At 54.3% G+C, this 19,494-nt stretch overlaps 5 protein-coding genes across 5 annotated transcripts; 4 read left to right on the forward strand and 1 right to left on the reverse strand.

Annotated features, from left to right (window-relative positions):
- Positions 1-728: 728 nt before the first annotated feature.
- Positions 729-2,300, forward strand: MONBRDRAFT_37455 (uncharacterized protein; the record flags this gene model as incomplete). The annotated part of the gene is made up of 1 exon (XM_001746559.1): positions 729-2,300. One exon carries the CDS (start codon positions 729-731, stop codon positions 2,094-2,096), a length of 1,368 nt encoding a protein of 455 aa, XP_001746611.1. The 3' UTR covers positions 2,097-2,300.
- Positions 2,301-3,067: 767 nt separating this feature from the next.
- Positions 3,068-5,234, forward strand: MONBRDRAFT_26267 (uncharacterized protein; the record flags this gene model as incomplete). The annotated part of the gene is made up of 10 exons (XM_001746560.1): positions 3,068-3,270; positions 3,428-3,486; positions 3,606-3,698; positions 3,821-3,949; positions 4,056-4,175; positions 4,229-4,301; positions 4,433-4,541; positions 4,615-4,766; positions 4,869-5,042; positions 5,162-5,234. 10 exons carry the CDS (start codon positions 3,068-3,070, stop codon positions 5,232-5,234), a joined length of 1,185 nt encoding a protein of 394 aa, XP_001746612.1.
- A 104-nt stretch (positions 5,235-5,338) lies between these two features.
- On the reverse strand, positions 5,339-8,916 carry MONBRDRAFT_32814 (uncharacterized protein; the record flags this gene model as incomplete). The annotated part of the gene is made up of 13 exons (XM_001746681.1): positions 5,339-5,545; positions 5,651-5,757; positions 5,897-6,631; positions 6,755-6,837; positions 6,966-7,039; positions 7,127-7,178; positions 7,295-7,529; positions 7,625-7,686; positions 7,768-7,836; positions 7,943-7,993; positions 8,086-8,196; positions 8,465-8,501; positions 8,713-8,916. 13 exons carry the CDS (start codon positions 8,914-8,916, stop codon positions 5,425-5,427), a joined length of 1,941 nt encoding a protein of 646 aa, XP_001746733.1. The 3' UTR covers positions 5,339-5,424.
- Positions 8,917-9,159: 243 nt separating this feature from the next.
- On the forward strand, positions 9,160-12,143 carry MONBRDRAFT_32815 (uncharacterized protein; the record flags this gene model as incomplete). Its single annotated transcript, XM_001746561.1, has 16 exons — positions 9,160-9,233; positions 9,437-9,538; positions 9,574-9,612; positions 9,662-9,742; positions 9,838-9,933; positions 10,082-10,157; positions 10,245-10,372; positions 10,506-10,547; positions 10,662-10,777; positions 10,903-10,972; positions 11,054-11,069; positions 11,177-11,241; positions 11,264-11,359; positions 11,445-11,741; positions 11,844-11,967; positions 12,088-12,143. Exons 2-16 carry the CDS (start codon positions 9,524-9,526, stop codon positions 12,141-12,143), a joined length of 1,317 nt encoding a protein of 438 aa, XP_001746613.1. The 5' UTR covers positions 9,160-9,233; positions 9,437-9,523.
- A 708-nt stretch (positions 12,144-12,851) lies between these two features.
- On the forward strand, positions 12,852-18,100 carry MONBRDRAFT_37458 (uncharacterized protein; the record flags this gene model as incomplete). Its single annotated transcript, XM_001746562.1, has 3 exons — positions 12,852-12,919; positions 13,043-14,179; positions 14,333-18,100. The coding sequence occupies 3 exons, from the start codon at positions 12,852-12,854 to the stop codon at positions 17,943-17,945; spliced, it is 4,818 nt and encodes a 1,605-aa protein (XP_001746614.1). The 3' UTR covers positions 17,946-18,100.
- Positions 18,101-19,494: the final 1,394 nt, after the last annotated feature.

Below are 19,494 nucleotides of genomic sequence, written 5' to 3' on the forward strand. Positions count from 1 at the left end.
CTTCGCTTGCATTTACGTTCCTTTTTATTGTTTGACCCCCCCCCCCCCCCCCCCCCGCACCCGGGCCTTTCCCCTGTCGCCATCTCTGTCAAAAAGACCGCTGGCTGTGTGGGCCACCACTCTGCTGTATCCCCTCCCTCTGACGTTGTTTGTGCAGCTTTGCCTGACGTATGCTGCCACTGCCGTTTCAGTTGATCGCAGTGATTCTTGAGCAGCCCTCCCTCGTTGTTTGATTTGCCTTTCCGCTGCCTTCGTGGCCATTGTCCGCCGCCCAGCCCAGACAGGCATCATCAACCACCATCGACCATCGCCACCCTGCTGCACACAAGTACAAAGACTGCCAACGCGTAGTCTTTATATTTTTCTACTTTGGGTGCCTGTTGCCCTTGGCCTTTTGTCCTCGATTCAAGGCCTGCCCTCTCTCCGCGAGAACCCCCCCTACGCCTCTGCTCGTCCATTTTGCTGAGCCACTTGCTGCCCCCACCCCTCGCACAGCTTTGCTCAGCTTCGGTTGTGCATCTTTTGTTGGTTTGTTTGTTGATGGCCGCATGTTACTCAAGTGACGGCCGGGTTTGCCAAACTCCGCTCCGACCTGGTTTTCTTGCCGAAAGCCTGCTATTCGTCTCCCGCCGGTCCCCACTGCCGGCTGTCTCCCATTCTCTGCCCCGTTTTTCTTTCCTCTCGACCACGCCCTGACCACCATATCGCACAGGCCCCACCCCAGCATCATGGCCCATCAACTGCAGATTGACAGCGCCCTGATTGATGACCACTTTGCGGGGTACAAGCTCAAACCCGACTTGGTCGGCGTGACAAGCCGAACCCTGGACAATGCGCCATTCCAACCCACGCCCCCGGACACGAGTCGGCGCACTGTCGATGCGCTGGCCCTGCAGAGCAGCCTTCACGTTCTGCGAGGCCCTGCCGACACCCATGGCAACACCTCTTGCCTCCTCTACGTCGACACCAAGCGCCAACTTGTCGCCTTCAAGGTACGCCTGCATACCCAACCAGCCTCGCTGTTTGGCCCTCGGCTACGATTTGTCTTTTTCTTGTTTTCTGTTTCAGCTCACCTCAAACCGCTTGGCTCCCGACATCATGCACAGCGCCGGGGCGATGTCGGTGACGAACTTGATGGACCGCGCATCGTGACGTCGCTCAAGGATGAAGACTGGTCTGACTCTCATCCTGTCAGCATTGTACACGACGAGACGCCGACCGACGCCATGATCGTTGTCACCCACGGCCGCCTCTACTGGCTCATCAAGTACAACTGGCAGAATGACGCCTTTACCGTACAGCACCAAGCCATCGGTATCAAGGCATTGCCTTACAGCGCTGCATGGGCTTGCGCTCGGGCCCTCCGTCAGATCAACGACCGCCACGTTTTGGTGATTGCAACCCCTCACGACGATGATCCCAAGCACCACGGCACCATTGTTCAAGCCCTGGATCTGAACGTCAGCGACGGTACCACCAAACAGCTTTGGCAGCAAGAGCTCGCTACATGGCCCCAGCGCGTTGTCCTTCGACCTTCGGGCTCAACCCTTTTGGACGTGGTAATCAATGATCCCATGCTGGGCCACGACGATGCTTTGACGGAGGTGGTGCGAATCGCTGATGCCGACCACGAGTACGCATCTGAGCAAGGCCAGGAGGTTCGGCAGCTCGTCATTTGCAACCTCGAGTCGGGCTTTGCCGGGAGTATGGTCCATCTGGGCGGCTGCGGCTGGATGTCCGGCTTTCTGCCCACGACCGACGTCCTCTGCCTTGTTCAGAACGACGTTCATGGTATTCTCGTGGCTGTGGACCCCGGCACTGACACGTGTATTCACGAGTCCACCTTGGCTGCTTTTGGCTATGTCACGGCCTCCAAGCAGGACCGTAAATTCTTGCTGGCCGTCCCTGGTGCTGGTCCCACCCGCCACGGCGTCATCGTTGACGTGCGTGGTAGCTGCTTTGTCTACGGTGCCGATAGTACCATGGCTCATTGTGAATGCGACGTGGGCACAGTGCTCGGTGCCCAAGCCCTCGATGCGGGCTGCTTCGCCGTCCTGGGAACCGAACAGATGGTTCTCGTTACCATCAAAGACTAGGACATCTTCTCTTGAGAGTTACTCTAATCAGCCGGATTCAGTCTGCCCCGTCACGCCCCCTCCCATCTCGGTTTGACGGCGGACGCGCATCCTTCTTGAGTTGGTGTAAATTTTGGCCTGCCTGAACAAAGGGGGAAGTTTTTCGCGTCTCCTCATGACTGAACGCTTCTGACGTGCTGCGCACGCGAACAGGCCTCGGCCTGTAGTTGCCTTTGTCCTTCTCAATGTTGCCGTTGTTATTATTGTTGTTGTTGCTGTTGTGTTGAACGCCGTTGTCCTGTAGGGCGTTGTCTTGCATGGCGTTCTTCGTGTCGCATGATTCAAATCCGACCCATACTTGGACAACCGACTTGGAGTGTTCGTTCCTTTGTGTGCAATTAGGATTGGAAATGTTCCGGGCGTTGCACTGCCTCTTTCTCGTTTCGGGCGCCCTGTTTGTATTGCAACGTGGTCTAGCTTTCGGACTGGTCGGGGCAACTGATGTTGCTGGACAAACGGGTTTCTTGCCAATATGTATTGGATCTTCGTATCAATTGATGACACAGACCGCCTCGCGCGTTCTCTTGAAAATAATTGTGGGATACCCCCATATCCCTTGCCCTACACACCTGGTGACGACCTGTGTCGTGGCAAGCATATGCGACATTGTGCCTTCAGCAATCCTCACACGAGTCCACCAGTGTATTTCAAACTGGACTTTAGCTCTTTGCTTCTTAAGCGCTCTTCTGCTCATCCAAATTTGTGCGAGGAGGACCCTCTGAGCGTCAGTTGACAACACATTATCATCAGGCCACTGTCAATTTTGAGCTCCGCTGCTGCCCAAGCTTGACGCTGTTGTTCCACACAACCACGTACTTGCCTGGTTGCCTCCTTGTGCCATTTTCACAGTCGTTATCACCAGGCCTCGGCCACAGCCGACGACGGGGGATCAATAAACCCTGAATTTTTATCCAATTTTCCCCCAATTTCTGATGGAGCAGAACAAAAGAAAAAAAAAAGCCAAAGTGTGTGTGTGTGTGTGTGTGTGTGTGTGGTCTCTCTCTCTCTCTCTCTCTCTCTCTCTCTCTCTCTCTCTCTCTCTCTCTCTCTCTCACGCCATCTTCCTCTCTCTCTCTCTCACTCTCTCTTCTGTGTCTTTGCTCGCTCTGTCTTTCTTTCAAGCATTTAACGTTCTGTGTGTGTGACTTTGACTTTGCATTTGCAGTTCAGTGTCCGCAGGTGCAGGTGCCGGTGCAGTTGGAGGTCGCACGCTCGACGTGGAAGTAGAGGCAGGGCGGGGGTTGACGGGTGGGTTAGTGACGGCTCGTGACGGCCTGGGTCAGCCATAATAGGCTGTTTGTGAGAACCATGTGCATTATTGTCTTCGAGTACCGGCCCGAGGCCAAGTCGGGTACGTTTTTTTTTTTTTTTTCAATATATATCAGGGCAAGAGCTCCAAAGCGCGGCCACGCGCTGAATGTCGGGACAGCCTGCCTCTCGCCACCTCATGTTCTCATATCCCTCTTCCAGGGTATCGGCTTGTTCTTGCTGCCAATCGAGATGAGTTTTTGCATCGTGCTACCCTCCCCGCTGCGCCCTGGGAGGATGGTGTCGTCATTGCCGGTATGAGAACTTTGCTTGGAGGCCCATGTACGGCCCCGATCATCGCGCTCTCAGCCCGGCGCGGCTCAGAACGCACCTCACAGGATGCACACTGGAACGTCGGTGTCATATGCGCTGAATAGGTCGCGACGCCGATCCTACTCGGCCCCCGAATGGAAGCTGGCTGGGTGTATCGCGTCATGGCCGCATCGCTGCCTTGACCAATGTTCGCGAGCCCGCGCCAGCTCCCCCAGCCGACTCGCGAGGCCGTGGTTCGGTAGCGCGCACACATTGAGCCACCCTTTCTCAACACTCGATCTGATAAATGCGGCCACCAAGCTTTCCCAACCTCACACTCAATGACCTGGGTTTTGGTAGGCGAGCTCGTGAATCGCGTGCTGACAACTACTGATGCCGAAGTTGCGGCTGTTATGGCAGGCATCCACCGTCAAGGCGAAGACTACGGTGGTTCGCATCTTGCGTTGGCCAAGGCACCAAGTTAGAATCCCACAGCGTCTGGCCTTCGCCTCACATGCAATGTCCCCCTGCAGGCTTTAATCTCTTGGCCTTTGACATGCTACAGCCAGCCGCCCACTGTGCGACAAACAGAGGTGGTAAGGCTTGGTGCGCGTCCCCCTGCCCCGCCTCTTTCCCCCGGTCCCAGCCAGAGCTGGTCTTGTCTATTCTCAATCTTGACACCCTTACCGCGTTCACTCACGCTGATGCCTCAAAATCGCGCATTATGATTGTGAGAGGACAGACCTACCTCAAAGCTTTGCACCCAACCCCGTCCTCACGGAGGTTGACTCTGGTGTCCACGTCCTCACAAACGGCTTACTCAATTCGCCTTGGGCCAAGGCGGAGGTACGTCAGCGGTCGCGGGTCGGAACGGAATGAGACTTACATACAGTGCCACACATACATGATCCACGAGTAGCGCTTTGATGCTAGCATGCCGTCTCATGTAAGCACTTCGCCACAACAGCGCTTGCGCGAAGCCTACCACGACGTGCGCGCTGAGCTCTGGGACACCAAATCAGTAGACGACAGCATCCGCTTGCTGTTGCCTCTGCTCTCTGATACGACACGGTAGTTAGCTTGGTCCACTAGTCCACCATTGCTTGACATCCCTCTGTTTTGAGTAACGACCCCTCTTGCACAAATCTGATCGGCACCACGATTTGTCTGCAGAGCACATCCCTCCAACCTGCCGGGCACGGGCTTACCTGAGAGCATCGAGCTGCCCCTGAGCTCGGTCTTTATTCCCCACGGGCCACTCGGTTCCATGGGTGCTTACGGGACCCGCGCACAGACCATTGTCATGGTGGATGCTGATAATCAGCTCACGTTTTATGAGCGCGCCTGGTGCGTTCACAGACACCAGACCCAGAAACCGCTTGTTCTCTTGGAATCATACATTTCATACCGTGCACGGGCAATCTCAACGTGCGCCTGCTTTCCTTCCTCATTGCTGCATGGCACAGGCAGCCCTCTGGAGATTGGTTGGAATACTCGACAACTGTACAGATTGAACCCCTGCCCGCTGCCGTGCCTTGAGAACGCGGACAGCACCAAAACATCACAACATTAAGCCACAGCACCAAAGGAAAAGATCAAAGCAGACGATGAAAAGTCCGGCGTGCATCAGCGGAGGGCACTATACTCTAATTGATGGTCAATTATGAAGGGCAGAGCCCAAATTGGTCCAGCATGATCAGCTGGGTGTGATCGCACTCAAGGTCCATCATCAGAGCTCGCTGACACCAAACTTGCGCGCCTCTGTCTCAAAGATGAGCAATCGCCACAGCTTGACAATGAACATTTCCGCATCCTCATCCAAAATTTCCTTAATTTCTTGCAAGATGCTCCTAAGCGTGGCGGCATATTTGTAGAGTGGAGGCAGAGGTGGTGGTGGTGGTGAGGTCTTGTAGCCATGCAGAACACCCTAGCAAACGAACAAAAGGGGAACGTACGTTGCTGCCTCCTTGTTGCGAACTTTGTCACAGACAAAGTCCACCAACGACTCCTCCTCTTCGCCCAGATACTCCGTAATGCGTCGCGCGATCCAGGGCTTAATACGCTATGATCCCACCCACGGTTGTTTGCAATTTTCAGTCATTCGCTCGTTCACAATGCAGCTAGCAGCGTGTGTTTTTTTTTTTTTTTTTTTTTTGTTGTTGGTTCTGGACGTGAGAGGTCGAGACATAAGGCAGGCGTACCTGGTCCAAAATGGCATCGTTGAGGTAGTCCCAGCTTACGGCAAAATCCAAGAGGGATTCCTTGCTCTTGGGAATGATTTCAAGAATCTGCTTTTGTCGACGGGCTCGTTCTTCCTTGATGTCCAAACCTGCAGCCCGCAGCTGCTCATCCGTGTACTTGAGTGGCACAATCTTGCTTCGCTTGCGTGCCAGCTCGGCATCGTCATCTTCCTCTGTGGGGTCAAAGACCTGAGAAGCAAAGTCACCGACTGCCGCTGCCCGCTTAGAAGTCAGCTCCAAGCTCATTGAAAAGCCACCCTTTGGTGCTGCGGTACTTGAGGTGCCGTTTTTGGCTAGGTGGGCAGCGGTGTCGGCAGCAGCCGCGGTGGCACTCTGGCGGTCCGCATCGCTCAGTTCGGTACCCGTGGCTGACTCGCTAGCTTCACGACGCGCCATTTCCTCCTTTTCGCGCGCACGATCCCGGTCATCATCGAGGCGTTCGCGGGCGTAGTCGCGCAAGAGGCGATCAAACTTGCGGTTGCTGTAAAAGTGATCATCTTCCTTCTCATCATAGTATGTGCGCTCAAAGTCTTTTTGCTTTTCCGCTTCCTTTTGGCGCCGTGCTGCGCGGCCCTCAAGGCTATCGAAATCATCGGCCACTCGGCGGTGCACATCCTTTTCACGCATCAGCACCTTGCGCTCACGCTGGCGAAACAAGTCACGGCGTCGCCGAATCTCGCTGTCCAAGCGCCGTTGCTAAACATGTCAAGCAAATGGGTTAGGGGACGATGGTCAAGGCGTGGCCAGGCTAAAGCTTGACACCAGCTGGGGCGCATGGCGGAGCAAAGCGTATAAGGTCCAGAAGCACGAAAAGCTTACGCGTCCTTCTCGAGCTGCGCGAATGGCACGCTGCATCGGATTCTTAGGCTCGTCATCAATGTCTTCCTCCTCCTCGTCTCGAGCTGCAGAGCGAAGCATAGCGCAGCAATACAAGAGCAGAATTTGAGGGGCGGATCGGTGAGATGACGAGGTCAACGTGCTGTAGCCGAGGGCATGGAGGAGGAGGGCACTTGGCAGTCTCAACACGTACTGCTGACGCCGCGCACGGCATACACGCGTTCCTCAACCTCCCGTGCTTTGCGCTGATCCTCTTGGATGGCCGACCTAGAGCCAGTTCATCAAAGTCATGACTTGACCTGCATGGGATCTGACGGGAATAGGATGGATGGAGCGAGTTTGCGGGGCGCGTACCGGAAGCGAGCGACCTCGCTTTGAATGTCATCGTTCTGATCATCCAGGCCCTCTGCAGAAGGCGAGCAAGTGCCGCATGATGAGCACGGCGTGGTTGCCACGGCAAGGACAGCGGGATATTGTTGCACAAATTGAGGTCAACACGGGCTCGAGCTGTCAGCAACTCACCATCACGGCGGGAGAAGTCACGATTGCCATTGCGACGGCGCAACGTGTTCATCACGGAGGCAGCGTGACTTTCTTTCTGGGCAGCATCAGTCTCCGCTTCCGCTGCAAACTTTTCAGACTCGATGGCAGCTTGGTGGATGCCGTGCAGGTGGCTGATAAAGGATGCCAAGCGTTGGCTACGGCTCTCGTCGTCGTTGCGCGCCTGAGCATCCAGACCGTTCTCGTCTACTTCCGTCTGCAGAGGTGTGCGTTCCGTGTCAGAAGTGCGGGCACCGCGCCTGCAATGCGGTTATGGCTGATTCATCCATTCGGTCAACGCAAGAGGCTTACCCGGCTCATGTGCTTCTTTTGCTCTGTGTAATCGGCGAGAAATGCTTTGGTGCTCTCGTCCACTGTGAAGGGCCGATTTGGGTTGTGCAGCCGTGAGACAACAGCTCTGTCGGCGCCCGGCCGTGACCAGCAGCAGTACAGACCTTGGATTTTGAGCTCACGACCACCAAATTGCACTCCATTGAGCAGTCGCATGGCTCGCAAGGTCTCATCTATCAGCATTTGTTCGTGCTAGGTCAGTGCCGGAAGGCGAGCTGTGGGGCGTGGGCCAGTCGGCAGGCGTGCATGTGCGAACAAGAGTGGCTCGGGTGAGCCCACCTGGGTTGGAATAGGTGCAAAAGCCAAAGGAGGCCAGTTTGCCCTCCAAATCTAAAGCATGAGGTGGAGGTAGGCAGTGATCCTGGTCAATCTGTCACGGAGCAATTGCCCAGAGGAAGGGGGAGGCGGGAGTTGATACGTACTCTTCTTTCGATCCCATTGGAGGACGTTGCCAATGTATTTGAGCAATTCGCGCACGTTATCGTCCGAAAGAACGCGGGTCAGGTTGCCCACAAACACAGTCGTGTGCTTCACTGCCGAACGAGGAGGCCCAATGCCCAGATGCAGCCCAGGAAGGCAGGACGTGAGTGTGGGGCGCGGTGCGAGAGACGAGCCATGTGCTTCGAATCAATGCGAGAAATCTCGTGTTTTGGCTCGAAAAATCCCGCGCCAAGTGTACCAGTCAGGACGGCATGTATTGTCGCTTCATTTCCAGGTGTATACAAATGCAAGACATGACCAAACAAGAGCTGGGGCAGCGCCGCTGCCGCGCCGCCCCAGCTGTACGGGTGAAGCTCGTACCGCCGCTGGCCATGGTCGCTGGTCCTTTTGCGAAAAACTGTATCGCAAACCAAGCTCAAAATCAACACACATCTATACAAAAATCAGCACAAAAGTATAATACAAACACCTCTCCAAAATACACACTTTGTCCGCTACAGCGCTACAGTATTTGCTACCAACCGTCAGCATTCAAGGGGGCGGAGTGCGCGAGAGAGAGAGAGAAAAGCATTTTGCGTTCTGTTCTTTTGTTCTCAAGGTATGATAACGTTGATGGCGAGAGAGCTTAAAAAGAGAGAGAGAGCTTGCGTGAGAGAGAGAGAGAAGAGCTTGAGAGAGAGAGAGCCGAGAGAGAGAGAGAGAGAGAGAGAGAGAGAGAGAGAGAGAGAGAGAGAGAGAGAGAGAGAGAGAGAGGGCAGCGTTGGCGAGGGGTGGTGCAGATTTGGCAGCGGGTTGTGGGGTGTGTAGGGCATGACAGGGTGGGGAAGGAGAGTGGGCATGCGTATGTGAGCGAGGCCGCGTGGAGTGGTGGTCGGGACGTGTTTGGGTCGTTGAGTTGAGCCGGTTCATCAAGGTCTCGAGCCATTGGAATTTCTGGGTTCGGCTCAGTGGTGTGAGAGAGGATTGGCTCCCTCACCGTGCCTGTGGGTCTCATGGCTGTGCCTTGGCCTGTCTTGCTCAACGGCCATCGTCTGGCTCGTTGTTGATGATACCCTAGCAGGGCCTGGGCGTGTTTCTGTGTCAAAACCCGTGCAAACTTGCATTCGCGACTTATTCCTGACCAAGCGACGTGAGTTTGCTCTTGCCTGCTCCTGAGCGCTGGCGCCTTCATCGTGGCAGTGCAAAGGAAAACGGCGCACGCAAGCAAGGCTGGGCTGCGAGCTTTTATAGCATGATGCTTGCGCTTTGCCAAACCCATGCTCTAGTCTTCGGACCTCAAGCCTTGTCAAACTCATTGCAAACAACGACTTTTGGTGCCGCTGTGCTATGTAGGTTCGGGTCTCGTGCGAGCTTGGTTGCGTTGCGAAGGGAAGCAACGACGCTGCTTTTGCCAGACTTGATATACACGCAACCGGCATCATGCCCAAGACTGCAGTATGTTCACTGGCAACATAATCTGTCTGGTGTAGCTCGTCAAGAGCTACAACTCTTTGATGCCAACGCCCAATGTGCTGCTGATCTTTTGCCATTGGCTGATGCTGATGCATCGGTGCGCAGATGGTGACAGTCCAAAGCCTCGAAGGCGAAAAAGACTTTGAGATCACAAATAAGACCACGGGCCAAGAGTTCATTGATATGGTATGAAAAGATGCGGCTGATATGATCGTTGCATTTAGCGTGCCTCATTTCGCAGTTTGTGCCTCTCCACCACCGCCAAATGCTTTCCTTGGCAGGTCAATGAGAGCTTTGGCCTCGGCGAACAGCCTTTCTTCAACTTGCAGTATGTTGACGCAAAAGATTACGAGGCCTTTGTTAACCCAGAGAAAAAGGTATGCTGCAATCAGTCGCGGCTGTTGAAGTTTGCGCGCAAGCATGGAGTCATACCTACCGTTCGCTGTTCGCCGCATGCTGGCCGGTGCAACCCTGTCCCGCCTCAGCTTCTTGTTTCTCACCCAATGACTCCTCGTTCTGGTCCAGGTCCTTTCGCATGACCTCAAGAAGGTGGGCAAGGAGGAGAAGCACGTCTTTGTCTTCCGGGCGCAATACTTTCCTGGTACGTTTTCTTGTCCAGCCGAGCATTCTTGTGATCCCGCTTTTTGAAGTCGACACAGCCTCAATCATCGCTGGCTTGGTGATGCAGAGATGGTTTCGGATGAGCTCACCAACCTGACAGCCGCACGTCTGCTTTGGCGTCAAGTGCGCGATGAAATTCGGGCTGATGAATGCTACGCCCCGCCTGAGCTCTGTGTCCTCTTTGCTGCCCAATCGGTACGTACTGCGTGCGACACCTCCAACACAGCTCTGCGGTGATTTGCTTCAGTGCAATGCGTGCCGTTTCTTATCGCTTACGCTCAACATTCCCTTTGATGGTGTTGTCATGTTCAATTTGTTTTCTGCGCAGTTGCAAGCCCTGCACGGCGACGAGTCCACCAACGAAAGCTTGGTACGCTCGGAGTGCTGTGTGCTAGGCGTGCTGGCAAAGATCCTGCTCTTCGCAAGAGGCGCGTGCTCATTTTCGTTTGTTGTCACTCTCTTGGCTTTCTTATGGCCTGTATAGCCCATTGAAGCAAACTCCGAGCTACCACCCCGCGTTGTGGTCCAGCATCAGCTTACGCCAGAGCAATGGGCGGATCGTATCCGCAATGCGTGGAAGGGCCTGCAGGGCGTATCCCAGTACGTGAAGGCGTCTGTTGCTGGCTGAATGGCTGAATGGCTGAATGGCTGAATGGCTGAATGGCTGCAGGCCTCACGGAGGCACTCGTGTGTATTTCGCTGCTCATGATGCGTGCATGATACAGGCAACAGGCATACATGGATTATCTGGGCATTGCCCAAGATTTGGAGCAGTATGGCTTGACGTACTTTGAGGTGCATTCTTGGTCCTGGATATTTTTCCTCTTTCAGCTCCAGTCGCATGCGTGCCTTCACTGACACCTCTTTGCACCTCAGATTCACAACAAGAAAGGTACCAAGTTGTGGCTCGGCGTTCACAACCTGGGCATGGATATTTACGAATACCACAACAAGGTGCCCAATTGCTGCCTCTCCTTCTTCCTCTTCCTTACTGGTCAGGCTGCCCGCCGCAGCTCATCATCTCTTGCATGAACAACCTTCCCCCCTATCCGTGCGGTTCTTTGGTATGGGGCCTTTTAATTATAGGTGACACCACGCCTTGGCTTCCCTTGGACGGAGATTCGCAACATCTCGTTCAACGACAAAAAATTCACCATCAAGATGGTCGATGCCAAGGCTCCGGTCCGTCCATCGGCTCATTTCTCCCGTATGCACCTGGTCGCCTCTTGTATTCTGTTTCTCATGCGTTGTTCAACTGGTGATGCAGGATTTCAAGTTTTTCTCACCGCGCTTCAAACTGAACAAGCGTATTTTGGCGCTGTGTGTGCGGAACCACCAGCTCTATGTCGCGCGCCGGCGAAAGCAGCTCAGCGGTGAAGGCATGATGGAGGACCGTGCCGCTCTCGAAGCCAAGATCCGCAAGACCAAGGACCAGCTGCTCGTGAGTGTCAAATTCTGTCCCCTTTCCTCAGCTGCTCAGAGGGACGAGAAGAAACAAGAGACTGAGAGGGTGGTCGATGACGCTCTGCGGCCAACTCAACAGAGCGAGACGCCGCAGGCAAAGGTCAAAGAGACGAACCTTTGGAGAATGGGCTCCAAAGTCTGGTTTTGAAATATTTTCCGCACCATTCTGACAATCGTGGGCCCCACCTGTCGCAAATGCTAGGCTATCCGCGCGGACTTGGAGTCTGTCAAGGATGCGACAAAGGAGACACGTGAAGATCGCATCCACAAGGAGAATGAGGCTGCTGGCATGGACAAGCTCAAAACCATGAAGAAAGCACAATCGGGTATGTTGGCAGTTCGTTCATGGCCCTGGAAAATGGCGGCAAGCCTTTTTGCTCATTTCTCCGAATCTACACACACGGCTTGCAAATTCACAACGTTGATCATTTGTCCTTGATGTGCAGGCGATGCGGTGCGCCGTATCGAAATGTTTGAGGAGCTGGAGGATGCCGAGTGCTAAATTGGTGGTGGACCTACCTAAACTTTGCAGTTTCATGCTGGGCCGACATTCTTGTATTCCCGTGACCTCAAAGCACACTTGCGTGTGGGCTTGCTCGAGTTGGCCGGATGCATGCTCTAAAGCTGAGACCCATCCTGCGCCAGTCGGCAATATGCCGGCTTCTCTATCCTTGGCTGCCTCGATTAGCGCCGGCTGTTTTGGAATGAAACCTTTTTTTTTTTTTTTTGGTTCATCTCTGCTTTGTTTCCCTCTCTTGACTTGCGCACATGCTCTTTTTGTCTGAATGAATCCATGAAAGCTTTCAGTCTTTCTTCTGACAACTGGCAACTTCTCCTTGATCATCACCATTCACAGTTCCTCTATTCTGACATTGTTTGCCCCTTCCTTTGTTTTTGCACATCCTGCGACTGATGTCTTTCACACGCAGTGAAAACAATGGGTTGAAATATTCTAAAAGTGAATGGTTTTAGACCGAAAAACAGGTCAAACGCTTTTCAAACCAATATCAGTTTGCACGCGCGCTGTCTTACCCCATAGTAGGTGAACAGTAGCATATCCAGTGACGACGATCATTCTTTTCAGTGGTTTCGCTCGAGCCAGTATTTTTTTCGGATCAATCTATCGCCGGTCGTCCGAGACGCGGCTACCAATTTTGATCCCGATACTGGTCGGCGTGAGACGAGACCAAGTCTGGCCGAACCGCAAGCCATGGCGTCCACTCTTGGCCTGCTTGCCGTGAGCATGGCCCTTCTCATGCAGCCGGCGGTTGCCCAAACGTACGTTCTTGGGGTCCTTAACTCGCATCGTGATTGATGTGCGCACCCTCGCTTGATCCGAACCTCCTCGGCGACGGTTGTCGTTTGACCCGACGGCTTGGATGCATCACCGCTATTATTTAGGTGTTTTACTGTCAATGATGCGAGTTTCGAATCAACGACCATCCCGTCCGGTACCCTTGTCACCATGCCCAACACTGGGCCATGGTACTACGACAACTCGGGCGATGTATTTTATGTTTTCTCATCTCTTGGCGGCATTTCCAGTGGCGCGGATGGCGCCAAGTTTGCGGGCTCTCTTCAGTCAGCAACCTCGCCGGTCAATGGATTCTCGCAGAACTTGACGGAGACTTTCGGCGATGTGGATGGTCTGGAATTCACCGCGTACGTGGCTACTTCGGTCACTGGAGAGAAGAACACGATCCTGTCTATGGAACTGCAAACGGAAACTGGCGTGACTGTTGCTGCGCTGACTCGCAACGATTTCCAGCTGTCAAGCTCCTGGGAGGCGGCTGTGTTGTCGTGGACCAAGCCTGCGGGCTTTGCCTACGATTCGTCGGCCATCCGAATTGCCTTTCGCTTTTCTGGGGCAGATGTCTCCATCATGGTGGACAATGTCACTGTGTGCTCGGTGGATGTGACCACCACCAGCTCTGCTGCCCCCACCACGTCTGGTCTGAGCACCGTTGTGCCTGAGCCTGGTTGCGTGGCCGTGGCCGATGGCGACTTTAACATCTACAACGACTTTGGCAATGAACAACCCCTCTGGCTGGTGTCGGATGGTTGGGAAATGAGTGACCAGAACGCCGTCCGTTTTGCAGAGGCAGCTGACACGTACATGGCCCCGTCTGCGGCCTCGCTCGGCAGCGGCTTCATCTTCTCCTTTGAGATGGGTGGCATGAGCAACTTGAGTCAGCTCTTGCCTTTCAACTTCCGTGCTGCTGAGACTGTTTCCTTCAGTGCCCGCATGGCTCCCATCCCCAATTTCGATCACATTGGAACCGTGCGCATGCAGATCTTTGCCGACGATAACACCGAAATTGCTGGCCTGGATGTGGACGCCGCTTCACTTACCAACAGCATCTTCACCACCACAGTGCTCAACTTCACCGTGCCAATGGACGCTTCTTACACCGATTCCGCCGTTCGCATTGGCTTCACATTTACCGGCACAGGCCCGTCCATCATCATTGATGACGTGACCTTTTGCTACAATGGTGCTTACATTGACTTTGCTCCTGAAACGACCCCCGATACTTTGTACGTTTGCGCCATTGTGTTTTTTGTTCTGGAAAGTGTAATGAGCAAGCACGTTTCGGGAATTCGCTTTGCAAGTCTTGACTTCCTGCCATGCGTTCAGCAACAGCTCACCTTTTATTCCTTTTTGTCCGACATGTGAATTAGTCCCTGCAGCCCAATCAGTGTCAGTGACAATGATTTCTCGTCGACAAGTGGAACAGGCAGCGTTGCCTATTCCGGTGCTTGGAGCGTGGATAGCGCTGTTCAGGTTCTGCGTGGTGATGATACCGTGAGCGGTGTTGCGCCCACCAGCAACACTGAGCAGTTTATTTACACGGAAGAATCCTCCAACACCAGTTCGGGTATCTATCAGAGTCTGCCTGGCACATACGAGTCAGGCCAGACTTATCGCTTCAGTGCTCGCGTGGGTCGGGCGCTCGGAGTCACTTATACCAGTGTGTTCTCCCTGGAGTTCCGTGATGAGAATCAAAAGGTGCTTGCTGCCCGATCATTTTCTACGGAGGGCTTGCCCGCCAACTACTACGCCTGGCGCCACGTTGAGTTTGAGGCACCGGCTGAATTGGATGGAAGTGACATGATCGTGGGGATCCGATTTGGTGGTTATGGTGCCAGCCCCGCCTTTGCCGAGGTGGCCGTTTGCCGCGAGACTGTTTCTACCACGTCAGCTCCGAGCACGATGGCACCAACCACCACCACCGCTGATCCTCGATGCGCCCAGCTTGCTGATGCCAGCTTTGAGATGTACGACCAAGGTCCCGAGAACATGTATCCCACTGACGGCGCATGGGAGGGTGTGGTCGCAACCAACATGCGCACAATTCGACGCTCCTCCGACCTTGGCCCTACTCGCGCCGCTGATGGTCGCCGCTACATGGTTTTCTATGACGTTTCAGAGGAGAGCACGGGTATTTACCAAGAAACTGGCCTGATGACTCTACCCAACGAGACCTACACCTTCTCGGCTGCGTTGGGTACTTCGTCGTCGTTCTTGGGCTACAGTAGCTCGGTTGACTTGGTCATTGCCTCTTGGAACGGCACCGCAGAAGTACCCCTTGCATCTCGCACTGTCTATTGGACCGAAGTTCCTGAAAACGACTTTGAGGTCTTTACCGTGTCGTACTTTTGCGAGGTGGGCACCTGCGACTATTTTGATGACCTGCGCGTGCGCATTGTGGCCACAGGGTTGTATTTGTCTCCCGCGATTGACGATATCAGCTTCTGCGCAGCGGGCTTTGGCATCACAACCACCACGACCAGCACCACGACCACCAGCACCACGACCACCTCTACAACGACCACCAGCACCACGACCACGACCGGCGCCGATTCACTTTTTTCAGTCTTTTGCGACCACCCATGCTATCACTCGGCCCTCTCGTGCCTTCTGGAGGATGAGGCTTGGAATGGTGTTGTCAAGCGTGGCGTAACCCTGAACCCTGGGTGCCGTCTGACTGAACCCGCGGCTGGCTATGTTTTCTCAAACATTACTACTGTCTGGGACAGCGTGATCATCAATGACGCCGGTAGCTTCACCCAGATTGACCTCTCCAGCCTTCAGTATGTGGGCGGAGACTTGATCATCCGAAACATGGAGAATCTCGATACCCTCATCGGCCAAACCATTGAGGTTAGCGGCGAGCTCATTGTGGAGAACAACTACGCCCTCACTGACGCCTCGGCTTTCAAGAACATTACGGCACATGGTGGCTGTACGTTCACCAACAATCCCTCGTGCGCCTCTTGCACTGCCCTGCACGTGTGTGGTGAGGTCACCACGTCGACCACCACCACGTCGACCACCACCACGTCGACCACCACCACGTCGACCACCACCACGTCGACCACCACCACGTCGACCACCACCACGTCGACCACCACCACGTCGACCACCACCACGTCGACCACCACCACGTCGACCACTAGCACGACCACAACAATGGATCCAAACTTTTACGGCAACCTGACCTGCGCCGCGAGCTTTGAACGCCCCGTGTTGCGAGAGGCACTGTCTGGTCAGCGCTACATCGTCGGTGGCATCTACGTTTCATCAGCATGTGGCCTCCTTGATACCACGTTGGCGGACTACACTTCCGTTGAGCGTATTGACTTTGATCTCTCCATTGTCAACCAGGCCAGCTACAAGAATTTGGCCGTCTTCAGCAGCCTGGAATACATCGGTGGCAGCCTGCGGCTGTCCGGGAACGCTCACATTTCCATGACAGGTTTCACCGCTGCCAGCCTTGTTGTGAATGGCGATCTTATCATCTCGAACATGGGCAGTGTGACGAGCATCACAGCACTCAACGGTATCACTGTCAATGGTGAGTGCTTCATCTCAAACCTGCCCAATTGCCCGGGATGCACCTGCACGTCAATCGGTCTGCCTGAGCCCTCCACTACGACTACAACCACAACCACGACGACGACGACGACGACGACCACCACCACCACCACTCTTCTCACTGCTACCGGCCCGGCTTACTGTGCGAACATCAACAGCCAAACAGTTTTCAGCTCACTCTTGAACAACAAGCAACGCATCCTTGATGGTATTTTCCTCCTGACAGGTTGCCAAGCTGGAAACTCGGTCCTCACCGTCAACAGTTTGATTGAATCCATCGGTCCTATCACGCTCGAGGGTAATCCGAGCGTCACCTCATTGGCTGCGTTTGGTAACTTAATGTACACGGAGGGACTGACGATCAGCAACATGGACGGTCTCATGGCGCTGACTGGCTTCGATGGCGCCAACCTCGTGATTGATGGTAACTTGACCATCACTGGCAACGATAATCTCGCGTCAATTTCCGCGCTGAGTGGTGTTAACATCACGGGAACTTGTAGCATTAGCAACAATCCTGCTTGCTCTGGGTGCACTTGTGCTTCGATTGGTCTATCGGCGTTCACCACGCCCGCGCCACCCACGACCACGACGACCACGACGACCACCACTACTACTACGACCACCGTCAACCCGGTGTTCACTGGTAGTGTCACCTGTACTACGACGGCCGACATTAACAACACTATTGCAACCCTGACGGGCCGCACCCGGGTGAACGGCGGCGTGTCCATTTCAGGCACCTGCGATCCCACTCCCGAACTCTGGGAGGTCTTGGCCAACTTGGAGCACGTTAATACACTCTCTATTCTTTCGACCACAGCCACTAACATGAGCGGTTTGGTCTCCCTGACAAGCGTCAACAGTCTTACCCTTCGTGGAAACTCGGCCTTGACCTCTCTGTCTGGTCTCGAAGGTCTGAGCACTGTGAACAATGACATCACTATTCGAGGCAACACGCCGCTTAGTTCACTTGAAGGTCTTGTAAATTTGGCAAACGTGGGCAACAACATGGAGATTCGCGACCAGAGTCTTTTGGAGACATTGGAAGGCTTGGAGAGCTTGACCAACGTTGGCGGCCAACTTTATCTTCGGGACGCAGGCCTTGCTAATTTTACTGGTCTGAGTGGCTTGACAAGCCTCCCAACGCTGATTTTGGAGGACATGGACCTGCTGGTCAGCGTGGCTGGTACTTCTTTGACGGTGATTGACAGCTTTGAGATTGCTACCGCCGCCTCTTTGATCAACTTGGACGGTTTCGAAACAGTGACCTCAATCACCTCGCTTATCATCAATGATGCTACCCTGTTGGAGGACCTTGATGGCCTTGCTAACCTCGTCGCTCAGCCAGCCGAGTGTGATGTAAATTTGATTGCTACGTGCACGGGCACCTACTGTTCTTGTGCTGACTTCCCGTCACCGTAAGTGGCAGAGGGTTGTCTTGAGTTTCTGAAGCTTTTGTGTATTCACTTTTTTTCTTGGGTGTGTGAGACTTTCTATTTGGTGCTCGAACAGTGCTCGCTTGACAAACATGAGCTTGCACAATCGTATGATGTACCACGAATTGAAGCACTCCTGCGAACAATCGTCATCACTTCACAACATCTCTAAAACTCATGGAAATTGACGACCTCTAGCGCACTTGTCATTCGTCGGGTAACGCAAGGGCAGACATGCAGTTGTTCTGTTTGATTGTTTCCAACAAACGTGCTCATCATTTTCGAAAGACGAGCGTGCGCCAAGAAAGAACAGTGAATTAAAATATGAGCAAGGTTGATACCGAGTTAGCGCCCAGCCAGCGCAATCCAAACAACCGAGGCGCCGCGAACAAAGAGTTGGCCAGTAAAGCGGTGGCGTTGATGGACAGCGGTTTTCCACTTGGTCGCCTTGCGCCGTTGGCGGCGTGACAGACCCGCCCAGTTTGTCTGTGTCATCTGGGATGAGTTAGATTCCAGCTCTTGAGGGGCAGTCGATCTTTGTTGCAAGATCAGTTTTGTGGATGCTGCGGACGCAACTAGCTTTTGAGCCGCAGCGGAGGTCGAGGATGGTGGTTGCAGCGTCGGGCACATGCTGCTTCGCTCAACACGACGCAATACCAGGCTGCCGTGGGCATCATAGGCCACGAGATGCCCTTGCAGGTACTCAAAATAGCGGCGATGACAACACTGCTTGAAGTATCAGCATGAGTATTCTTTCCTGACACGTGACACGCAAAGGCAGAGCAGGGAGATTCGTGGCTGACATGGACGGCAAGACTGACTCGAGCGGCAGCGAGGACTGTCACCTTTCTTCGTTCTTGGATGGCCCGCCAGAGCACGCCGAAAGGACCCAGGCGGACACGCTCTAAAGGCAAGGGAAGCCAAGCCAAGTCAAGGAGCAAGTTTGGGGTCGAGTGCCAAGTATCTTGGGGTTGTACCGGGGGGATCTGTGTTGTAGTCGAGGAACGTGACGCGACGACGGTGGCGGCCCCGCCCTGGGGCGTTGCTGCCTGAGACTTCAGCGGAGCTCAGCGTGAGCATTGTGCCATTGCGTTTGTAACATCTCACTCGTGAGTGTCGGCAGTCAGAGGTGGAGAAGAACAGGCGTCTCACCTGCTGAATCCTCCGTCACGGTGTCGCTTGGAGTTGCGGAGCTAGTGATCTCTTGTACTGGCCTCGACTCGCTGGCAAGGCTGGTCACTGCAGCTCGGCGTCGAACATTGAGTTGACCTTGGCTTTGTTTGAGCATGGTCTCATACCGGGCCAGATTGTCTAACGGCCGCACGGCCGGATAGGGCAGCACAACCTGATCAGCGGCCAAGGCTGCGACGGGATCAAAATTTGGACTCAAAAAGTCCAGTCTTTCGTCCGCGGCCATCTTGGACAGTTGGGGAAAAACTGAAGCAAAATTTGTCATCGCACACACACACACACACACACACAGACACACAGACACAGACACAGACACAGACACAGACACACACACACACACACAC

The sequence above is a fragment of the Monosiga brevicollis genome, genomic scaffold (genome assembly GCF_000002865.3).
Source record: "Monosiga brevicollis MX1 MONBRscaffold_13 genomic scaffold, whole genome shotgun sequence".
NCBI classification, from domain to species: Eukaryota; class Choanoflagellata; order Craspedida; family Salpingoecidae; genus Monosiga; species Monosiga brevicollis.